This window comes from Paramormyrops kingsleyae, chromosome 4 (assembly GCF_048594095.1).
Source record: "Paramormyrops kingsleyae isolate MSU_618 chromosome 4, PKINGS_0.4, whole genome shotgun sequence".
In the NCBI taxonomy this organism is placed as follows: Eukaryota; Metazoa; Chordata; class Actinopteri; order Osteoglossiformes; family Mormyridae; genus Paramormyrops; species Paramormyrops kingsleyae.
This window is the reverse complement of record NC_132800.1, coordinates 5,564,015-5,585,294: the sequence shown is the minus strand read 5'-3', so window position 1 is coordinate 5,585,294 and position 21,280 is coordinate 5,564,015. Positions and strand designations below refer to the sequence as shown.

General features: G+C 43.5%; 1 protein-coding gene across 5 annotated transcripts in view; it reads left to right on the top strand.

Moving 5' to 3' along the window:
- The first annotated feature begins 9,368 nt into the window (after positions 1 to 9,368).
- The window catches only part of LOC111856275 (polymeric immunoglobulin receptor-like), a 51,991-nt gene continuing 40,079 nt past the window's right edge, over positions 9,369 to 21,280 (top strand). For 4 of the 5 annotated variants that reach the window (XM_072710489.1, XM_072710491.1, XM_072710490.1 and 1 more), the window contains exons 1-4: positions 9,369 to 9,477; positions 16,618 to 16,938; positions 17,233 to 17,544; positions 18,010 to 18,327. In XM_072710489.1, the coding sequence (XP_072566590.1) occupies positions 9,432 to 9,477; positions 16,618 to 16,938; positions 17,233 to 17,544; positions 18,010 to 18,327 (997 nt within the window). In that variant the 5' untranslated portion in view covers positions 9,369 to 9,431. Of the gene's footprint in view, positions 9,478 to 16,617; positions 16,939 to 17,232; positions 17,545 to 18,009; positions 21,225 to 21,280 lie in introns of all 5 variants that reach the window. The other variant, XR_011989829.1, reaches the window with a different exon arrangement.

The following is a 21,280-nucleotide window of genomic DNA, read 5'->3' as shown; positions in this document are numbered from 1 at the left end:
TTCAAAGTTCCATCCATCCATTTTCCAAACAGGCCTGCAGCCTGATTGCAGCCCCGTATTCCCTGATTCATAGTCTCCCCACTCATACTTCCTGGTTCTCCGATCCGTGCTCACAGTACGGCGTTACAATTATAGTAAAGAAAAAAATTCAAAAACATTTATTCTCATAATTATAATGGCAGTTTCCCATGACTGTGTGACCAGGTAAAAGCTGCTAGCTGGACACCACACTGCTGTAAATGCTGCTAGCTGGACACCACACTGCTGTAAATGCTGCTGAAGGCTTACCTCAGTTTATCATTATTCCCTTGAAATCCCTTCATCTTGAAAGTGAGCAGCAGCAAGAAGAGGATTAATTAAACATTAAAGAACACTGTTCTCTTGGTAAGCTTCTTAAGGTAAAGTCATTTTTGGAACTGAAATTAGAATAATGAAATATATTAAATAGAATGGTTGTTTGCAGAATAATACATTCAGGTTATGTTATTGTAGATCTGGCACATGGTGTTAAAATGTAGCGGTAAACATAAGACTCCCCATTCAGTATCACTGTTTTCCTAATGAAAGTGAAAACAATTAATATTAAATATTTTATATAAGACTTCCGGAGGCCGCAGCACATCATCCAAGCGGCAGAGAAGCTCATTGGCTGCAGCCTCAACCGTAAGAACATAAAGGCGATGGTAAACAGGGGGCAGTAAGTACATTGTCTGTATTGGGGTATTCTTAATCATAAAACATGCACTATATGGATAAAAATATTAGGACACCTGGCCATTACACCTACAGGAACTTATATCACATCCCATTCTAAATCCATAGGCATCAATATGGAGCTGGTCCCCCTTTGCAGCTATAAAAGCTGCCACTCTTCTGGGACAGCTTTCCATAATAATTTGGAGTGTGCCTGTGGAACTTTTGCCCCTTCATCCTGAAGAGGTGTTTGATGGGGTTGAGGTCAGGGCTCTGTGTTGGCCAGTCAAGTACTTCCACACCAAACTCACCAAACCATGTCTTTATGGATCTTGCTCTGTGCACTGGGGAACAGTCATGGTGGAACATAAAAGGGCCTTCCCCAAACTGTTCCTGCAAAGTTGAGAGCATTGAATTGTCTGAAATGTCTTGGAATGCTGAAGCATTAAGAGTTCCCTTCACTGGAACTAAGGCTCCTAGCCCAATCCTAGAAAAACAGCCCATACCATTATCCTTCCTCCACCAAGCTTTACAGTTAGCACAGTGCAGTCAGGGAAGTAATGTTCACCTGGCATCCAGTGGCAGCTGCTTTACACCCCTCCATCCCACGCGTGGGGATGTGAGGCCTGCATGCAGCTGCTCAGCCCTTTCCATGGCGCTGGGGTTAACGGCAGCGGAAATTTGGAACTCAGCAGTTCTTGAGTCCACAGAATGTTAGTGACTTTTATGCACTATGCACCTCAGCACTCGCTGACCCCGCTCTGTTACTCTGCATGGTCGGCCACTTTGTGGATGAGTTTCTGTTGTTCCTAAATGCTTCCACTTTGCAATAATACCACTTACAGTTAATTGTGGAATATCTAGCAGGGAAGAAATTTCACAAATTGATTTATTGCAAAGGTGGCATCCTATGACAATACCAGACTAGAATTCACTGAGATCTTCAGAACGACTCATTCTTTCACAAATGTTTGGAAGCATGGCTTGGTGCTTGTTTGACTGCATGGCTGGGTGCTTGATTTCATATACCTGTGGCAATGGGTCTGAATGAAACACCTGAATTCAATAATTAAGAGGTGTGTCCCAATACTTTTGTCCATATACAGTGTCCAGCATAAATGAGTGCACCCCCTTTGAAAATTTAGATTTTCATCCATTTCTCAGTGAAAACCAGAACAGTTAGCAGATTTTTGACAAAACTGAGTTTTATTAAACATTTGTTTAATTAACAACACAAAAACTTGATCACCAACATTATTAGGATAAGACAATAATAAACTGTTTTCAAATGAAGTGTTGCAAAAATAAATACACCTGACAACAAATTCTACCAAATCTAATTAAGAACAGCGCCAACTCATCTAGACATGGAATGAACAAGTTGACGACATACTGCCACATCTTTCCTGTGGGGGAAAACACACACATCACGTAGCGAACATGCAAACTCCAGACTCACAGAGCAGAAGCCAGATTCAAACCCCTAAACATGGAGGTGTAAAGCAACAGCGCCACCTAGTGGGCCAATGTGCCAACCATATAAATGCTGTAATCCCAATAACCCAATTCGACAACAGCTGATAAATGGGGGAGTTTGACCAATATCCTAGTGATTAATCAAGATGTTTAAAAGGTTCTGGTTTCCTGTAACTTTAGCTGAGAGTGTTTTATTCACCCTGCTGCTTGATGATAATACCCTGGTAAACGCAGACAGATTTTAATCAATTACTTACTTTCAGTACTGGTTGTGTTGTAGTTGTCTGACTGACAGTAATATGAACTGGGATCTGATGGTCTCTGTCAGCACACCAGTACCAGCCAGTGTCCTTCCTCTCCAGTCCCCTCATTGTCACACTGAAGACTTTATTTACTCTGTCATCCCTGATCAGGACAGGCCTCCCATCCAAACTCCCAGATCTCTCTGATGCACAGGAGCCTCTGATCTTACACCACATGTTTGGACGGTAAATTGTTGAATAGTGACACTGAACACAGTCCCCTTCCACACCTGTCGCCTCCTGTTTGTCCACTGAAAGCAATGGGGAACCCAAACACATATTAGGAACAAATAAAACACTGTGTTATTTACACAGCTGTAAAGTTATACATATGACCCAGTTACAACGTGCACACTTTAATGTTTATTCATACTTTTTATACACATCGAAACCTAAACAAGGCATATTAATAACATCATTGATCCCCTTATAGTCGCCCATTTTAACTGAGACTTACTGTCACGCATCAGTGGGCGGGGCCACACAACTAAGCCTCGTTCTGATCACCTATTTAACCAGCATTCCGACTGACAACAGTTGTGAAGTATACTGTAATTGCTCTCATGCCCCCTACTAAGCATTCTATCCCTCTTGTCCTTTGTAGCACGTCCTCTTCCCCGCTTGCCTTGCCTGGCTCCTCTTTTAGGTTATTGTTCAAAACTAACTTTTCATACTTCTCATATGTAAAGTAAGTTTTAAAATGTTACAAATATTTCCTAAAGTATGTCTTCCTTCAGTGCTTATGTTAAATTCCTTCCTTTCTGGCTGAAGGACATGTTGCATAATGTGCATCTTACTGGCAACAGTCTGCAGTACAGACATCTTACCCTCAGCAACTGACAGGTAAACCTGATCTCCAACATCTGACTTTCTACTGATCTTCACACCACACCAGTAGGTACCAGTGTCCCCACTTCTCAGATTGTTGATGGTCACAGTGATGGTCACTCACTGACAGCCTTAGTGAACCTGAACGCACATTAGGAACAAAATATGAGGATATTTATACAGCAAAAACATATTTGTAAATAAGAGCCAAATACAACACTCATCCATCCATTCATCCATCCATCCTTTTCTATTCCCAGATGTCCTATGTAGGGTCATGGGGGTCCAGAGCATGGAAACTGCAGGTGTAAGGCAGGGAATAACCAAAGATGGGGCCCCAACCCAGTTACAGCCGGCTGATATTAATGTTTGACCAGCAGATGGACATTTCTTAACAAATTACTTATCATATGTAACCCCCAAAATAGTCCCTTTAAACTGACACTGTTACTTCTCCCAGGTCAATTATCATTTTGAATAGAAAAAAAATTGTAATTTGTTCTACATACGTTTTAAAATATCAAAGTACTTTGTAAAATATTCAGTATTTGTGTTAATGTCCTTCCTTTCTGACTGAATGTTACATACTGTGCATCTCATTGGCCATAGGCATCAGTGACTGACAGGTAACCCTGATCTCCAACATCTGAGGCTCCACTGATCTCCACACAACACCAGTACCAATCAGAGTCCCCAGCTGTCAGTCTGTTCATGGTCACAGTGAAGACTCGCTGGTCAGGATCATCTCTGATTGATACTTTACTCTCCTGTGGAGAGTCACTGTGTACTATGGGAGGACATGAATCCCTATAATACCCTCTGCACCAGTATTTCACATTAGTTTTATATCTCTCATTATAGAAACATGGGATGGTGACAGATCCTCCTCTCTGTACAGACACCCAGCTCACTGTGGACACACTGTCAGCACCTGTGGGGAATACAATGAACTGAATTCACATTTTTCGCAGAATCTCTGTTAAATAATAGTAATAATGCTTGGTTTGTATAATACTTGGATTAGGGTCACATGTGTTTAGCAGAACCATGGGTATGCTGTAAAAGACACAGACTGTTATTTTGGCATAAGGACAAGAGAGAGACACAGGAAAACAAAACAGGTGTCAGATGTTGGGAAGAGCTACAGCAGGATGTGGGATTGGAAATCTGAATCTGGGAGTGAGTTCTAGGGTCTGAGAGGAAAACCAGGACCTTTAATCACTAGTAAAAGGCACATTGGAGGTGAATGAATTGGCTCGTCACTTTGTGGGACAACCGCACCCCTTTAACAGTCAGATTGCTATTTGTAAACATTCCTAATTCTGTGATATTTCACTTATGAATGAAATACAGAAAGTATTTAAATGTATTTTAGCTCAGCCAGCCACCTTGCACATGCTTATCCAGTACAGGGTCAGTACAGTACAGGGAGTGTGGAGCTGATCTGAGGCAGCACAGGGCACAAGGACTGTTGGAGGAAACCAGAGAACTCAAAAAAAAAAAAAAAAAAAAAAAAAAAAAAAAAGAAACCAGTGTAGATACAGGAAGAACACGCAAACTGCCTACAGAGAGCTGGGGGCCGGATATGGAAACCACAAGCCTGGAGGTGTGAGGCCCCCACGCTGCCCCCAGTCTCTACCAGCTAGAGGGTAACTAGCTCTCCAAACCTGCTGCAGGGTGAAAGACAACCAGGTCTAGTCTCTACCCCTAATGCTGATCCTGACCCCTGATAAACAGGGACCTGCCCCAGTAGCACATGAAGCTGGGTGTTTAGACCCCTCTGTCTGTCACACAGAAATGACTGATGGCATCCCGGCTGTCTGCTCACATAACCACCTGTGCTGCTGAAATGACCCCAGTAAGATCAAGTAAGATCATAGGCCTCTCAGAAAAGCAAAGGATACAAGAGACAAGGGCATTTTATCTGCACTAAGAGTCTTCCCACTGGCTGAACACTAAAAAAGAGAAATGACAGTATCACACAGTATATTTAGATAATATTCTTATAGTATCTGTTGTGGCCAATGCAAAGAATAGTAATTAGACAGTCGTAAATCAGTCAGAACCTGAGCTTCTTTATTTTAAATTATCTGTATCGGACAACCCGGAAGCCAAAAGGAACATTCTCCCCAGACCCACTTCCTGTCATTTAATTACGTAACACGCGGTTAACACTCCCTTTAGTGTCCTGGCAGAAAACTACAACTGAACACAACATTTTTCCCCTTTGTTGAAAAGCTTTGCTTCAGCCTGCTAGAAGGACCCTTTACATTAATGCAACAAAATTACACAGAACTTCAATGGGATCAAGCAATGAAATAGTTAACTTTAAGAGGAAGGTGTGTATATCCCACAGGCAGAGTAAGTCAAACACAGGCATACTTTCTACACACTCTCAGCAATATTAGTTTAAGTAACATAGTCCTTCAACCAGCTTGGTGGGTGAGTACTGCGTTTGGGTTTGGGCTCTGGTTGCTTGTCTTCCTTCTGGATAGGTGCAGAGGCACAGTCTGGAAATGCAGCTAGATGTGATGCATTCCAAGTCTTTCCATCACTTAGTATGTAGGTATGAGCACCCAGTTTCCTATCAATGGTGACAGGGTTGCTGAATTTCTGGAGTCCTTTAGGAACATGCTGAGGATTTCTGACTCACACCTGATCCCCAGTTTTGAAAGGCATATCTACAATCCCATGCAGAAGTGTCAAAGGGTCCTCCAATGTCCAAAGCCACTTTTTGATATGGGCCATCTGGGGAAAGGCGTAGGCTGTAGTGGAGCAGGACGTGGATGAGCTATTGTCATTCAACTGACACGTCTGACAAGAGCTAATGGCAGGATAAACATCAGCATCCATCTTCGGCCACCAATAAAGTTGTTGTTTGGTTCTTACCACACTTTACAATAAGTGTGCAACTGCAATGAGTGATGAACGAAGGCTAGGAGGGACGATCAGACGTGCACCAGGAAATACAAAATTGTCTTTAACAGAAAATTCTAGACGGAGGGCAGCCACGAGAGGCAGTCAGCAGGAGCATTGTGGGAACCCAGTCGATGCATTCTATTAAAGTTAAAAGACAGAAGACATGCTGACCATCTTGCAATGCGCTTCCCAGCACGACTGATCCCCTTGGTGGTCAGCAAAGTTGTCAATGCCTGATGGTCAGATGTGAAGCAACATCCCCACAGCCCACACACACACAAGTGCTTCTTTTTCCACTATTGGATATTTATATTCTGTAGTGGAAAGAGTGTGCGAGGCAAACACCCCAGTCCTTTAGAGATTGTCAGTGCCAATTTGAGAAAGAATGGTTCCCAGACCGTAGTCAGGAGCATCAGTGGAATCTACAGTGCGCAGTGTAGGGTCAAAAAGAGCAGGACTATCTGCCATCAAGGTTTTTACCTTCTCAAAGCTCTACTGTGCATCAGCAGTCCACTGGAACACACCTGCAGGCTGTCTCAAGCATGCACGCATTGGTTCAATGACAGTGGAGCATGCATGGTTCAATGACAGTGGAGTACCAAGACAGCAGCCCCAAAAATGAACGCAGGGTAACAGCATCCGTGGGTGCAGGAGCGTCCATGATGGCTTGTACTGTAAATGGGCCTTATCAGGAAGCAGGCCATCAGCAGACGCTGTATGCCCAAGGAAAGGTAGGCTGGACTGACGGAACCTGCACTCGTCATTATTCAGCTGTAGCCCAGCAGCTTCCAACCAGCGTAACACAGCTTGTAGGGTTTTGTCATGAGCAGCCAGATGAGGTCCATGTACAATAACATCATCCAGATAATTCTCCACGGCAGGTAAGTCAGTGAAAACAACCGTCATTTTCTGGAAGACAGTGGGCGTGGACACTAAACAATAAGGGAGCCAGCAGAACCGGAAGAGGCCCTCATGCCTTATGAAAGCAGTCAGGTCCCGACTGTCCTCTTGCAGTGGACTTGGTAATAGGCACTGGCTACGTCAATGGGAGAGAACACAGTAGCGCCTCTGAGCACAGAAAGGAGCTCATCCATGTGTGGCAAGGGAAAAGCATGCAGAATAACCACTTTATTGGGCTCACGCAGATCAACACATGTGAATTTTACCAGACTTGCGCTAAGTGACTACAGAGACCCAAGCAGAAGCATCTATTCGTTCTATGACATCAGCAGCAAGTAGGCGATCAAGTTCTTTGGACACAGCATCTCTAATGGACAGAGGAAAGCGACGCAGTTTCTTCCTAATAGGTCTCCTGTTTCCTGATCCACACTGATCTACAGAGAGTTAAAGGACCTACTGCAGTGGTACTTAACAAACTGTAAAGACTCTTGAGATCCAGGGAAGAAAAAAAATCATACTGATTTAAAAAATTTTGATTTGACAGGAAGACGTGGTTGGCAAGGTCACATCTATCAACATGTAACATCATCTTAAAGCTATAACTGTCCTCTTTAAGAAACAACAGGAAATTACAGAGTGGCATGTGCAGTATGAGAGATAATGTCCTCTACAGGGGACAGAGATGAATTGCTGGACCTCAGGAGGATAAAACATAGTAATTATTAAAGGCTGAACCAAAGGCCTGAGGTCAGACCCTCTGTATGCAGCACACAGTGTTTCTGCAGAGTTTCACCCTCACATCCTGTATGATGACATTTCTGATTCTTAGATAAAGTGTCTGTCTGATAAAAACTTCTGCATGATACTAATGATTTAGCTGCTTTATGCTCATATGTGAGAGAAATACAAGTGAGTTAAACAGCTCATTAATAAAACTCACTTGATTTGGTTTGTTTGTGTAACTATGTCTCTCTCGCTCTGCCTACTTAGGTGGGCACTGATACCTAATAAATCACTACTAGTCAAGTCTACTTACTCTGTCCAAGATTCGTACAGGAGGACTGCGGTAGTGAATACTGATTATTGTATTACGCCAACCTACAATAACACAAACACCAATCAGGATTTATAAAAGAGAATCTTGTATTGTTGATTATGGCTTCAGGTCAATATATGTATGCATACTGCGTACATTCCTCACGGTGTATTGGGTACTGTCAAAAATTTTTTTTAAAAAATAAATAAAATCCCTTAACAGTTCGGAGGTAATATGAATTCCAATTCAGATCACAGTTCACTTCAGACCATATAAAACAAGTACAGTATGATATGAGATATCAATGTAAACCATTTATAGGGTAAACCCAATATGGCATGGAATATCAATATAAATTGTTAACAACTAGAACACGTTGGAACCAATAACCCCTAAAGGGGAGTATATCAGTCTTTAAGGTTCTGAGATTTCAGGAAAAAAAATAGTTAAGTGTGGGAAAAGATTTAAGTCAAAAAACCATTATGGGGAAAATGTTCCGCGTTCTGATAAAAAAAAAAAAGTGCATTTCACAGTATTCCAATCCTACCACTCCCTCGTTGGGAATCTATCAGTCCATGGAAGTCAGAGGATAGCGTAGCAGGTGCAGTGGAATCCACGATGATGCACAGGCCTCGAGAAGGGGGGGGGACACCAGCCAGGATATCTTCAAATAAAAGACAGAATTTCCAAAGAAATCTGGAAAAACCTCGTAGTGTCCGTGTATGGCTGTGTAGTGATGTTCGGTGTGTAATCTAAAGTTAACATCTCCTCGCTTTTTTCGGGGTGACTCGAGCATGCGAAAAAAAGGAAAACAAAAAAAAATCTCTTCTCTCTCGGGAAAGTACTTAGGGAGTGTCTGCAAATAACCCACCACTATTAATGCATTTAGGGAGTATCCACTATGGGTGAATGAACGAAAATCAAAGTGTGAGTATAATAGAATAAGAATCAATTTGGGATGCAGTAATTCCATAGGGGTTACACATGCATCTTCTTTATTCATATTGAATTTTTTTATTAATTAAAGCAGGAGTCTGTGCCTTGATAGTTTATTTTATGCTGTTTATACAGTAGGAATAATAATAGAATAACTTGCTGAAGTATTTAGTGCTAAACATTCAGCCTTGTGGTTTTGTCACTTCCTGTTTAAAGTGTGAACTCCCCCTTCACTCTGCCTGATGTGTGTAAGAATAGAAACGACAGAAACAGTGAAGGTACAGAGGATGAGGAAGTGAGGGTCAGTTTCCTCAGATCTGGGCTCAGTGACACACACACGTATGGATCCTCTGATGCTCCTGTTTCTTCTCATTGCTGGGCTCACAGGTGAGTGTCTCTCATTACAGTGAAAGTGAGTAGAGATCTCTCTCCTGCTCCTCCACACACTGCTGCTACTGTACATCACAAGAAATTGCTATGGCTAGATTCTGAAAACATTAACAGAGGCTGCATTGAGTATTATACTCTTTGAAATTGTGGATACTCTTTGGATTCTCAGAGGTTTTTGTATCACCAATATTATAATGTTATTGTATAACTATTTTTTAACTTTTTAATTAAAAATATTTTAGCATTGAAACACAATTACTTCATACACGTATTTTGTGTTATTTGTATTTATTAGTACTTGAAACATGAATTGAGCAGTTTTCGCCCTATTTCTACTCTCCCTTTTTTGTCCAAAATTCTGTAACGACAACAACTAACCTATTTGAGGAGTTTCAGTCTGGCTTTAAATCACAACATAGTACAGAATCTGCTCTCCTTAGAGTTTCCAGTGACATTCTCCTTTCTGCTGATGCTGGTTCTCTCACTGTCTTCCCTCTGTTACATTTAACTGCTGCTTTTCACACTATCAATCATTCCATTCTTCTTACTTGCCTAGAAAAGTCTCTTGGTGTCACTGGATCTGTGCTCTCTTGGTTTAGTCCTATCTCTCAGATAGATCTAATTTTACCAGCATTAATAACTATAAATCTTCTGCTGTTCCTGTCTCTCACGGTGTTCCGCAAGGTTCGGTTCTTGGTCCCTTGCTTTTCATCATTCATATTCTACCTCTTGGTCATATCATTCGTAAGCATGGCTTGCAGTTCCATTGCTGTGCAGATGACATTCAGCTCTATATCTCCACCAAATGCATTTCTAGTGCCATTCACTCCTCCCTTCAAATTGTCTCACTGAATCAAGACTATGGATGCAAGCGAATTTCCTCAAATTGAAGTATAGTAAAACTGAAGTTATTATTATTGGTCCAAAATCTGTCATTGAGCCCTGTCATAATTTCTCTCTTACTATTGATGGTGTCACTGTCTATTCCTCCTCTCTCATTCAAAATTTAGGTACTCTTTTTGACCAAGCTCTTTTCTTTGAACACATTGTAAACCACACAGTAAAGACAGCTTTTTTCCACCTCAAAAACATTGGTTGCCTTTGTCTATTTCTGTCGTTTTCATCTGTTTCTCTTATCCATGCCTTCATTACATCTAGATTAGACTGCAATTCTATATGGCCTCCCTGACAAAACTATAAAGACACTTCAGTATGTTCAAAACTCAGTTGCCCGCCTCCTCAGACGGTCTCAGTCCTTTGACCACATCACTCCCATTCTCAAAGATCTTCACTGGCTTCCTATCCGGCAGCGTATTTCGTTTAAGGTTTTGCTCTTTATCTATAAATCTCTTCATAATCTGGCAGCATCATATCTAGCTGATCTACTGCATAGTCACTCCCCCAAACGTTGCCTTCATTCTGCTATATAAAATACATGTATTATTATTATTATTATTATTATTACTGTTAGTATTACAGGTAACCACAGGTAATAGGGGTCCCCTCCCAATGCACTCTGCACATAGTGCTTCTAGCAGTGAACAATATTATATAATTTGCTGCCTATTGAAGCGTTACAGCTGTCGTTTCAGATATGCTACAGTATGGCAGTACAGAAAATTATGCCATACAGGAAATTAAAACCAGTATACAGGATGAACTGGTATAACGCCCAGCACTATTCCGAAGATTGCAAAGTATAGGTTTGCAAGGGAACATCAGGCAACTGTCAGTGCAAATATATATACAATGATCAGTAAACACACTAACTTATGGTAGGTTATATCACTGGAGCAGGATCCACCCCAAAAGCTGCAGAATGCGAAGGCATTTGCTTTGACTCCTCCAATATGGCAGACAAATTGTTACACTTGCAGTCATGTGATAGCAGGTCTAGTTAATATACATCATTAGTCCCAGGATACGAAAGTTACTGTAGCTGTTTAGTCAGCATCTTAGGATTAGGGGCTGTGTTGTGGTGAGTTGTCCATCTGTACTCGCTTACCAAGTTGGTGTAGCTATCACCAGAAATTACAAGTTTCTCTTCCTATGCAGTGGTAAATTATTGGTGGGGTCAAATTTACTTACAGCAACATGTAACTAGCTGGTGACTAGTGAAGTATTAACTCATGTGGTCAACGAGCCGACTCCCCTAACAGACGGACCAAACCCCGTCTGCTAAAGCAACGAACCAACAGACTAACATGTTGTGAGTCTCTGGGGTTTAATGGTTCCTCATTATCGGTCACCTTCCTTTAAAGTCACTATGCTGACAGTCATTACCCTCCGCCAAAGGTCATGAGCCGAAAGCCGGTGAGGCTGTATCCCGCCGGTGTCCGGCTTCATGCGGAGTCACTACCCTGGTAAGGGACCACCACCCTCTCTGCGGAGTTTGTATGGGTGCTAAGAACCCTCAGACATTGTTAGCAGGCCAATAAACATGTATTCACTGTGTGGCAATGCTTGATAAAATTCAGGAAAGGCATGGACATGGACTATATAGAGGAAGAGGAGGATGATGACTCCATCTTCCTCACCCAACAGTCTAGACCCCCCAACACGACAGACACAGGTTCTCAGGCTGACTGTAACCTGTATGAGGTCTGCATACGGGCAGCAGTAAAGCTGGGCATACCTTAGCCAGTGACCCAGGATGCTGGTGAGAGCGCCCTCTAGCTGCACCTGTCTGCAGGTACAGCTAGAGGTGCAGCACTCACAGTCAGTGCTGCTTCTAACTCTGACCATAGCAAAGCGAGTGAGTGATTTACAGGCACTGTCTGTCCGCCCTTCAGTTTAGTCAGGACTCACTAAAGTATGTCTGTGACCTGATCCTGCTTTCCTGCCGGAGGCTGCGGGCCTACAGATGCTCCTCGCTGGAGCTGACAGCTTTCCACCCCCATCCTCTTTCCTCTGCTGAGGATCAGAAGCTGAGCACATGGTGTCCAGTTCAGGGGGTGTCAGACCAGGACATCTGTAATGCAGCGAGCTGGGCTACACTGCACATATCTGTGTGTTTTTACAGGCTGGCTGTCTCAGGGTCATCTATGCCGACACCTCAGGACTGGTGTAAGAATCAGCTTTCTGGGTGTTTACAGTCTTCGGATTCGGGAAACTGCAGTGCATTCTGGGAGTCGTCTATCTCTCACAGTGAAACACCCAGCGAAGTTAGAAAAAGAACTTTGTGTTACTTGACATAATCCCTGGTTCTTTGGTAACAGAGGGAGGAGTTTCATCATCACTTCCCTCCTTGCACAGGAATGGGAAGGAATCTCTCTAGAATGACCCGTCAGGGAGGTCAACTGGGGTAGTGAGGGCAGGGCGGAGCCTGGTGTCGGATCAACCTGTCCATCACAGATAGGGTGATGTCATTGGAGCTTCTATAGCTGGTCATGGCCAAGGTGATTTCCATAGTGGAACAATGAACAAAGTAATCAAAGATCCAGGGATTATGTCAAGTAACCCAACATTATGTAAGCAGACACCTGAGATGGAGTCAGACCTGTGGTGGTCTGTCAGGACCTTTAGGGAACAGTCACTTCAAGCTCAGTTACAGTCACTTCAGTCTCCAAGACAGCAACCACCTCCCTCCTACAAAAAGGTAAATCACACCACCACAATTGTCCTTTCCCATAATTCCCTTTATTCCCGGATCGAGAGTGTTGTACCCCTCGCTGCTCCTTTTCCCACTGCCGCCGTCAGCGTTGCCTTCCCACTGCTTGTGCCGTTATAAAGACCTGCACACCACCTTAGCACAGAGATAGTCATGACTGTAGCTGGGAGCCTCAGCTCACTCACGCCCCGCTCGTTACACCCGCCCAGCTAGCAAACAAGCGCCGCTTCTCCGGAAGCGTCTTCAAAAGCAAAATCTCTGCACTGCAACTGGTTTGCTGGGCAGTGAGAAGGTAAAAGGGTCAAGATCAGGGGTCAAGATCAGCCTCAGGGGTCGAGATTAACCTGGTTGTCTTTCACTCTGCAGCAGGTTTGGAGAGCTAGTTACCCTCTAGCTGGTAGAGACTGGGGGCAGCGTGGGGGCCTCACACCTCCAGGCTTGTGGTTTCCATATCAAGCCCAGCTCTCTGTGGGAAGTTTGCATGGTCTCCCTGTATCTATGCTGGTTTCCTCTCAGTTCTCGGGTTCCTCCCACAGTCCAAAGACACGTGGTTCAGGTGAATTGGTGCCTCTAAAAGTGCCCATAGTGACTGTGTGTGAGTGTTTGCCCTGTGACAGACTGGCATCTTGTCCTGGTTGTTCCCCTGCCTTGTGCCCTGTGACAGACTGGCATCCTGTCCTGGCTGTTCCCCTGCCTTGTGCCCTGTGACAGACTGGCATCCTGTCCTGGTTGTTCCCCTGCATTGTGCCCTGTGCTGCCTCAGATCAGCTCCACGCTCCCTGTACTGTACTGACCCTGTACTGGATAAGCATGTGGAAGATGGATGGCTGAACTAAAATACATTTAGATGCTTTTTGTGTGTTAGGTCATGTCAATTAATTTTTTAAATTTACATTTAAAAAGCCCATTTAAAAACAATGTATGTTTTGCCAAAGTGCTGTACATAAAACAATATAATAAAAATAAATAAATAGAAACAGGGATATTGCACAGTGTTACACAAAAAAATAAAATTTCAGTAATCCAATCGGGATTAGATAAAATGATGAGTAACTGTCTCCAGTGGCCTGTACTATGAAGCGGGGTTACTGGCTTATCGGGGTAACTTTGGGAGTAACTTGATGACGTGTGGTGTAACTTCGCGATTAACCCATACTACGAAAGGTGGGTAGGTTTTACTCGAGGCATGCTGCTATGGCAATTTACGCTAAGTCTCAAACCTGCTCTGAGCAGTTTTTGTTCTTGGTTAAGTCGTGGTTTCTGCGTAAGCCGGTGTTCTGACGAGTTGAGCTACTTTGTCGAGTTAGGCTACCGTAGTGCAAATCGATAGCCCTAACCCTAACTCTTACCCTAACCCTAACCCTAATTCCAAGACGGTGGAACTGCACATGCGGCGAAAGGCTCGATAGCACGTTTCGATAGTTAGCTCAACTCGTCAGAACACCGGCCCTGTATAAGCACTGCCACTCCAACTACAATTTCTCCAAAGACAATGCCAGCGTACCTGGATGATCCATACGACATTGGCACGCGAATCGTGAGGGGCTCTCTCCACAGGGCGAGGGTTTTTATGGACTGCCAGAATCCGCTGGCACACCCGGACGATATTCTCCATGAAAGGTACAGAATCTCATCCGAGGGAATTAGTTAGCTTTGTCAGTTGATTGGTCCAGAGGTCTCTAATTCCACTTGCCGTAGCAATGCCCTCACAATCGAGCAGACAGTATGCTTTGCACTGCGATATTTTGCTAGTGGCTAATTTATGTATTCCATGGGTGATACTGAACATCTGAGCAAGAACACTGTTTGGCGCGCGGTTCGTAAAGTGTTGGATGCATGCATTTGTGGGTTTCCCTGGTCATTTAAGTGCTCTGCGGAATAAAGAAGGGTTTCATGCAATCGCAGGTAAATCGCAGCATTAAAGTATTTTGAAATTTTACTGAACACAAATTCTCATAGGGTTCTTCAAGCGTCATAAGAATCACACACTGGATTGCGCACACATCACAATTATAGTGCACCCCTGGGAGAGCATGCGGGTGATTATGTGCAGATCTTTTCACAGCATCAACTTGACATGATGTTTTTATATTTCATCTTGACTTGCTGCGACATACGCTTTCCACTATTTGAAACTGTATCAGTTAAATTGTTGTTAACATTAGGTTTACATTATGAGTAACATCACAGTAATGGAACTTTAGGGAGCATTACATTACTTAACAGCAAATAATAGGCTTACTTATGAATTGTGTCGCATCAGTGAGTCTCTGTATTTATTGACAGTATTTCAATTCTTTTCAGAAAACACTTCATAGTCTAATAATCGGTCATGAGATATCTTAGACCACGTTATGACCATGAAAATGTATTGACACATTTTCTCCGTCGGCAATACGTTGCCAACAAGCCTGCCTGCTTTTGTTGGCTGCAGTGGTATTGGACTTTCTTTACAGCGTTGATTTAAACTCCTCATAACGCTGCATAATTAGCATGCAGTCTTCCTCCGTGAAATATGGAGATTGCGCTATGAGTCAAACGGTGACTTGCGCTACCGAACGTGCTCCATGTATGTGAACGCGCACAAACTCCAATGCAGTTAACACCGATTTAACAAATCAACTTCTTGATCGTAGTACTGATTAGCACCGATTGAGACAACCTGGTTTTGTCAACCCAGCGTTCGCAAATTACCTCTGGGTTAAATCTGATTTGGTTAAACCCTGCTTCGTAGTACAGGCCACAGGGCTTTGGCTGTTGGTGTGGTTTAAGCCTGGCTGTTGAACCAGGCTTGTTGAATCAAAGATGACACCAAGATTTTTAGTACATCACCAGAAGTTTTCTGAAATCAGCCCTAATTGTTCTCTGAGATCATGAACAGACCCTGACTGACCAAAACTCATGACCTCTGTCTTGTTTTCATTAATCTGGAGGAAAGTCATTGCCGTCCTGTTCTTAATATCCTCAAGACAGTCAGAAAGGGCCGTCAGAGAGCAGCAGTCACCAGGTTATAATGGCAGATAGAGCTGCGTATCACCGGCATAGCAATGATATTTTACATTATAACGTTCGTAAATGGAGCCCAAAGGAAGCATGTATAGAGGGAATAGGAGAGGGCCTGTATCACAGCATTGGATATGTTTACAAGTAAGGCCATAGTACTGAAGGGGTGTGGCCATCCCACACAGTGACCAGCCCATTCATTCACCTCATCTGGGCCTTTTACTACTGATTTAAGGTCCTGGTTTTCCTCTCAGACCCTAGAACACAGGTTCAGGTTCCCGATCCCACATCCTCCTGTAGCTCTTCCCAAGATCCAACACTGCCTTTGCTTCCCTGTGTCTCTCTCTTGTTCTTATGCAAAAATGACAGTCTGTGTCTTTTACAGCATCTTCATGGTTCTGCTAAACACACATGACCCTAATCCAAGTATTATACAAACCAAGCATTAATACTCAGAGATGCTGTGATGTGGAAAATCTTTATTTATTTATTTATTTATTTATTTATTTATTCATTCCCCACAGATGCTGACAGTGTTTACACAGTGAGCAGGGTGTCTGCATGGAGAGGAGGATCTGTCACCATCCCATGTTTCTATGAAGACAGATATAAAACTAATGTGAAATACTGGTGCAGAGGGTATTATAGGGATTCATGTCCTCCCATAGTACACAGTGACTCTCCACAGGAGGGTAAAGTGTCAATCAGAGATGATCCTGACCAGCAAGTTTTCACTCTGACCATCAACAATCTGACAACTGGGGACTCTGATAGGTACTGGTGTGGTGTGAAGATCAGTGGAGGTTCAGATGTTGGAGATCAGGTTTCCCTGTCAGTCACTCATGGTAAGATGCCTGTCACAAATATGTAGAAGTTTTTAAACATCTGAGCTATAAGATACGGTATTTTTATGCTTATTGTTAAGCTACTTCACTGGTTAATCTTTTAATAAACTCTTTTCCCAAAACTGTAGTACTTAGTAAGACCTACATGTAATCAAAATAAGTTTTAATATTTCTGCAGAGTTTAGTACTGTAACCTACAGTGGACTGGTACTGACTCTTTATTAATATGTGTATAAATGGTGTAAGAGGGAGTGAGAGTTAATCAGCCTGGTAATTTTCATACTGTCCCTGCAGGTGTGTCCACAATGAAAAGGTTGTCTGTACAGAGAGGAGGATCTGTCACCATCCCATGTTTCTATAGTGACAGATATAAAACTCATGTGAAATACTGGTGCAGAGGACATTATAGGGATTCATGTACTTCCATAGTACACAGTGACTCTCCACAGGAGGGTAAAGTGTCAGTCAGAGATGATCCTGACCAGCAAGTCTTCACTGTGACCATCAACAATCTGACAGCTGGGGACTCTGATAGGTACTGGTGTGGTGTGAAGATCAGTGGAGGTTCAGATGTTGGAGATCAGGTTCACCTGTCAGTCACTGATGGTAAGATGTCTGTACTGCAGACTGTAGCCAATGAGATGCACAGAATGTAACATGTCACTCAGTCAGAAAGGAAGGACACAAATACAGAAAGAATAAAAATATTTTGACATTTAAAAAATTTATAGAATAGATTCCAAATTCTACTTTTGTTCAATAGGATAACTGAGACCATTGAAAAGTAACAACATCAATTTAAATTAGTTGTCTTTCACCCTGCAGCAGGTTTAGAGAGCTAGTTACCCTCTAGCTGGTAGAGACTGGGGGCAGTGTGGGGGCCTCACACCTCCAGGCTTGTGGTTTCCATATCCAGCCCCCAGCTCTCTGTCCTTTCGTTTAGTTTTAGATGTTTGTAAAAAGTATGGTTACATTAATATAAACATGTAACTGGCTCATATTTTATGCATAGTGTATTTTATTTTGGACTGTGTAAATATCACAGTGTTTGTTCCTAATCTGTGTGTTCAGGTTCCCGGCTCTCAGTGGACAAACAGGAGGTGACGGGTGTGGAAGGAGACAGCGTCAGTATTCAGGGTCGCTATAAATATGATTATGGTCAGAAGCTGTGGTGTAAGATCGGGGTGTCCTGTGCATCAGAGAGATCTGTGAGTTTGGATGGGAGGCCTGTCCTGATCAGGGATGACAGAGTAAATAAAGTCTTCAGTGTGACAATGAGGGGACTGGAGAGGAAGGACACAGGCTGGTACTGGTGTGCTGACAGATACCATCAGATCCCAGTTCATATTACTGTCAAACAGACAACTACAGCCATAATCAACACTGAACGTAAGTAATTAATTGAAATCTGACTGTGAATCATTTATGCTTCAAACTAATCTTTTCTATCTGGTCTATGTTTTTTGCAAATGATAATTTGGGGGGGGGGGGTTACTAACAAGCACCAGGGTGAATAAAGTAACGTAAAAGTATCTTTATCATCTTCTGCAGTTTGCAGAACACACACACCATGGGTCACACACTATGATGAAATTACCATCTTGTTGGTCATAGTGCAATAATGTGATGAACAGAATATTAATATGAAAGACATTTAAAGACTGACAATCTGACTATTGAAACATAAAGAGGCCTGAAGCCCGAAGTAAATTTCCTATAGGGGGTCACGCCCCCCCAGGTCCTCCTGAAGCCCACAGTCGCTTCCTCGCTCCTGTCGATGTTTAGCAGCAGACTGTGGGCCTTGCATCACTCCACCAGCTCTCTCCCCCCTGTCTGTACGCAGACTCGTCTCCCCCCTCATGAGGCCGTCATGCTGCTGTCGTCTGCATACTTTATGATGTGGTTAGAGGTGGTCTTGGCGGAGCAGGCGGATGTCAGCAGTGTGAATAGTAGGGGGCGGAGGCAGCGGCCTGGGGGAGTTCCTGTGCTCAGACTGACGGGAGCAGAAGTGATGTTTGCTGCCCTGACAGACTGTGGTCTCTGTCAGAAGGTCCAGAATCTGGTGGCAAAGTTACATTTTCAGCCCAAGATGGGACAGATTTTGAGTTAGTTGTTGTGGCATCACCATGGTGACGGTAACCTTACGTAACAGTCTTTATTCTCCAGGCGTGTCAGTGTGGTGTGAAGGGCCGGGGTTATGGCGCCCTCTACAGGCCGGTTGGGCGGTATGCAAACTAGTATGGATGAAAGGAGACAGGGAGGTTTGCTTTGATGTGTCACATGACCAGCCGCCCAGAGCCCTTCATTATGATGGAGTGAGAGCTAAGGGTGGATAATCATTAAGCCCTGGAGCAGCTGTCTTCTTAGGCACCGTATGACTGTGGCAGTTTATAGGCAGTTGGGGATACATGCTTGTCTGAGTGACGTGTTAAAGATGTCTGTCATGCCATCTGTCAGCTCATGGGCACAGTCCCTAAGAACCCCACCTGGAATATTGTCAGGACCAGCAGTCTTACGTGGGTTCATGTTACACAGAGTGTTCCTCACTTCCGCTGTGGATGGGTGGGGTGTCTGTTCATTGGTGGGAGGGGTGCTCTTCTCTGCGTTGTTGTGTGACACATCAAACCAGGCAAAGAGCTAGTGAAGCCTGTCAGGGAGGGAGGGGTCACAATCCATGGTATGTGAGGGGGTGTAATCTGTGAAGGTCTGTATAAGATTAAGATTAATTTTATTAATCTTAGGGGGAAATTACCAGGGACACACAATGTATGCAGCGTTTTGGAAAAGCCCATGGATTTTTTGTCCATAAGCCCTTCTTGCGGCTCTGATGGCCCATGACTGAACGGCTCTAGCTGTCTTTAGGGCCACAGGGTCACCAGACCTGAAGGCCACGTCCTGTGCTTTTAGCCTGCTGTGGACGTCCGCTGTGACCCAGGGCTTCTGATTGGCTTCACTGAAGACATTCTAGCCAATGTGGCTAAAACAGTCCTGAAGTGCAGAATTGGCTCCTTCTGGCCAAACTCTGACCTGCTTGATAGTGAATTTGGACCGTTTCAGTAATGGTGTGCAGGCTGGTAGGAGCATGGAGGCTCTGTGGTCTGATTGGCCGAGGTGGGGGCTGGGCTTTGCCTTGTAAGCCTCGTGAATGATTGTGTACCCCACCTCCAGAATGATGTCCCCTCAGCTGAAGTCACAGCAAAGCTAAAGGGAATGAATTTAAATATCTCAATTAATCACAAAGAAATTCTTTATCCTCTCATACTAATAAACTGTTGCTGAATATGGTTATTCATTGGGATTATAGTTTCTATACAGGTGCCATGGTGGCCCAGTAGGTGGCGCTGTAGCTTCACATCTCCATTTAGGGGTATGAATCCGGCTTCTGCTCTGTGTGTGTGGAGTCTGCATGTTCCCCATGTGCTGTGTGGGTTTCCTCCCTCAGTCCAAAGACATGCAGTCAGGCTAATTGGTGTCTCTAATAGAGAGAGTGTGCCTATGTGCCCTGTGACTGACTGGCATCCCGTCCAGGATGTACTGCATCCCTGTGCCCTGTCCTGCCTGGGATCGGCTCCAGGCCCCACATCCCTGATCAGGATGAGGGGTTAGAAGATAGATGGGTGTATGGCTGTAGCTTTATATGTCTGTATGAATGTATGGAAAGATTAACTTACATATCAACATTACCTCTAAGAGAGACATCCCATAATACAGCTCTTATTACCAGATCAGATACAGGTCCTGCTCTTTGCCAAATACACGAGTGTCTGATCTGTATGTTACACCTGGGAGCTGCACTGAGTCCTCGGGATTCACTGACTTCTAGTTTATGATGTTTGTGTTTAACAATAACAAGAAATTCATAATTCAGGCATTTTTATACATTGTGGGGATGAATCGTTACTAAAGCTGTCAGACTGGCTGATGTGTCTGTAGCTGGTTTCTAATCCCAGCAAAGGCCAGTGTTACAGCTGTACTCTGTAATAACTGATCCAGGTCAGTCATAAATACATCTTGGTGTACAAAGTCATGTCAAGTGGCTTTTATTTTTATTGAAACCATATACAGTGATACAGTACATAGTGAAACGAGACGATGTTCCTCCAGGACCATGGTGCTACATATAACACTACATCAACACAGGACTACATAAAGTGGAAGAGTGCAAAAAGTGCGACCATTGCAAAGACAGTGCAACACAAGACAGTGGAATAGAAGAAATAGAAGAAATGATAATGGGTGAGAGAGGCAGAGCAGAGCAGTGCTACTGGTATACAGTCCTGATGGAGGTAAAGTATAAAGTGACACAGTGCAATGGGTTGTGCTAAAAACTAAAAGTTGTACA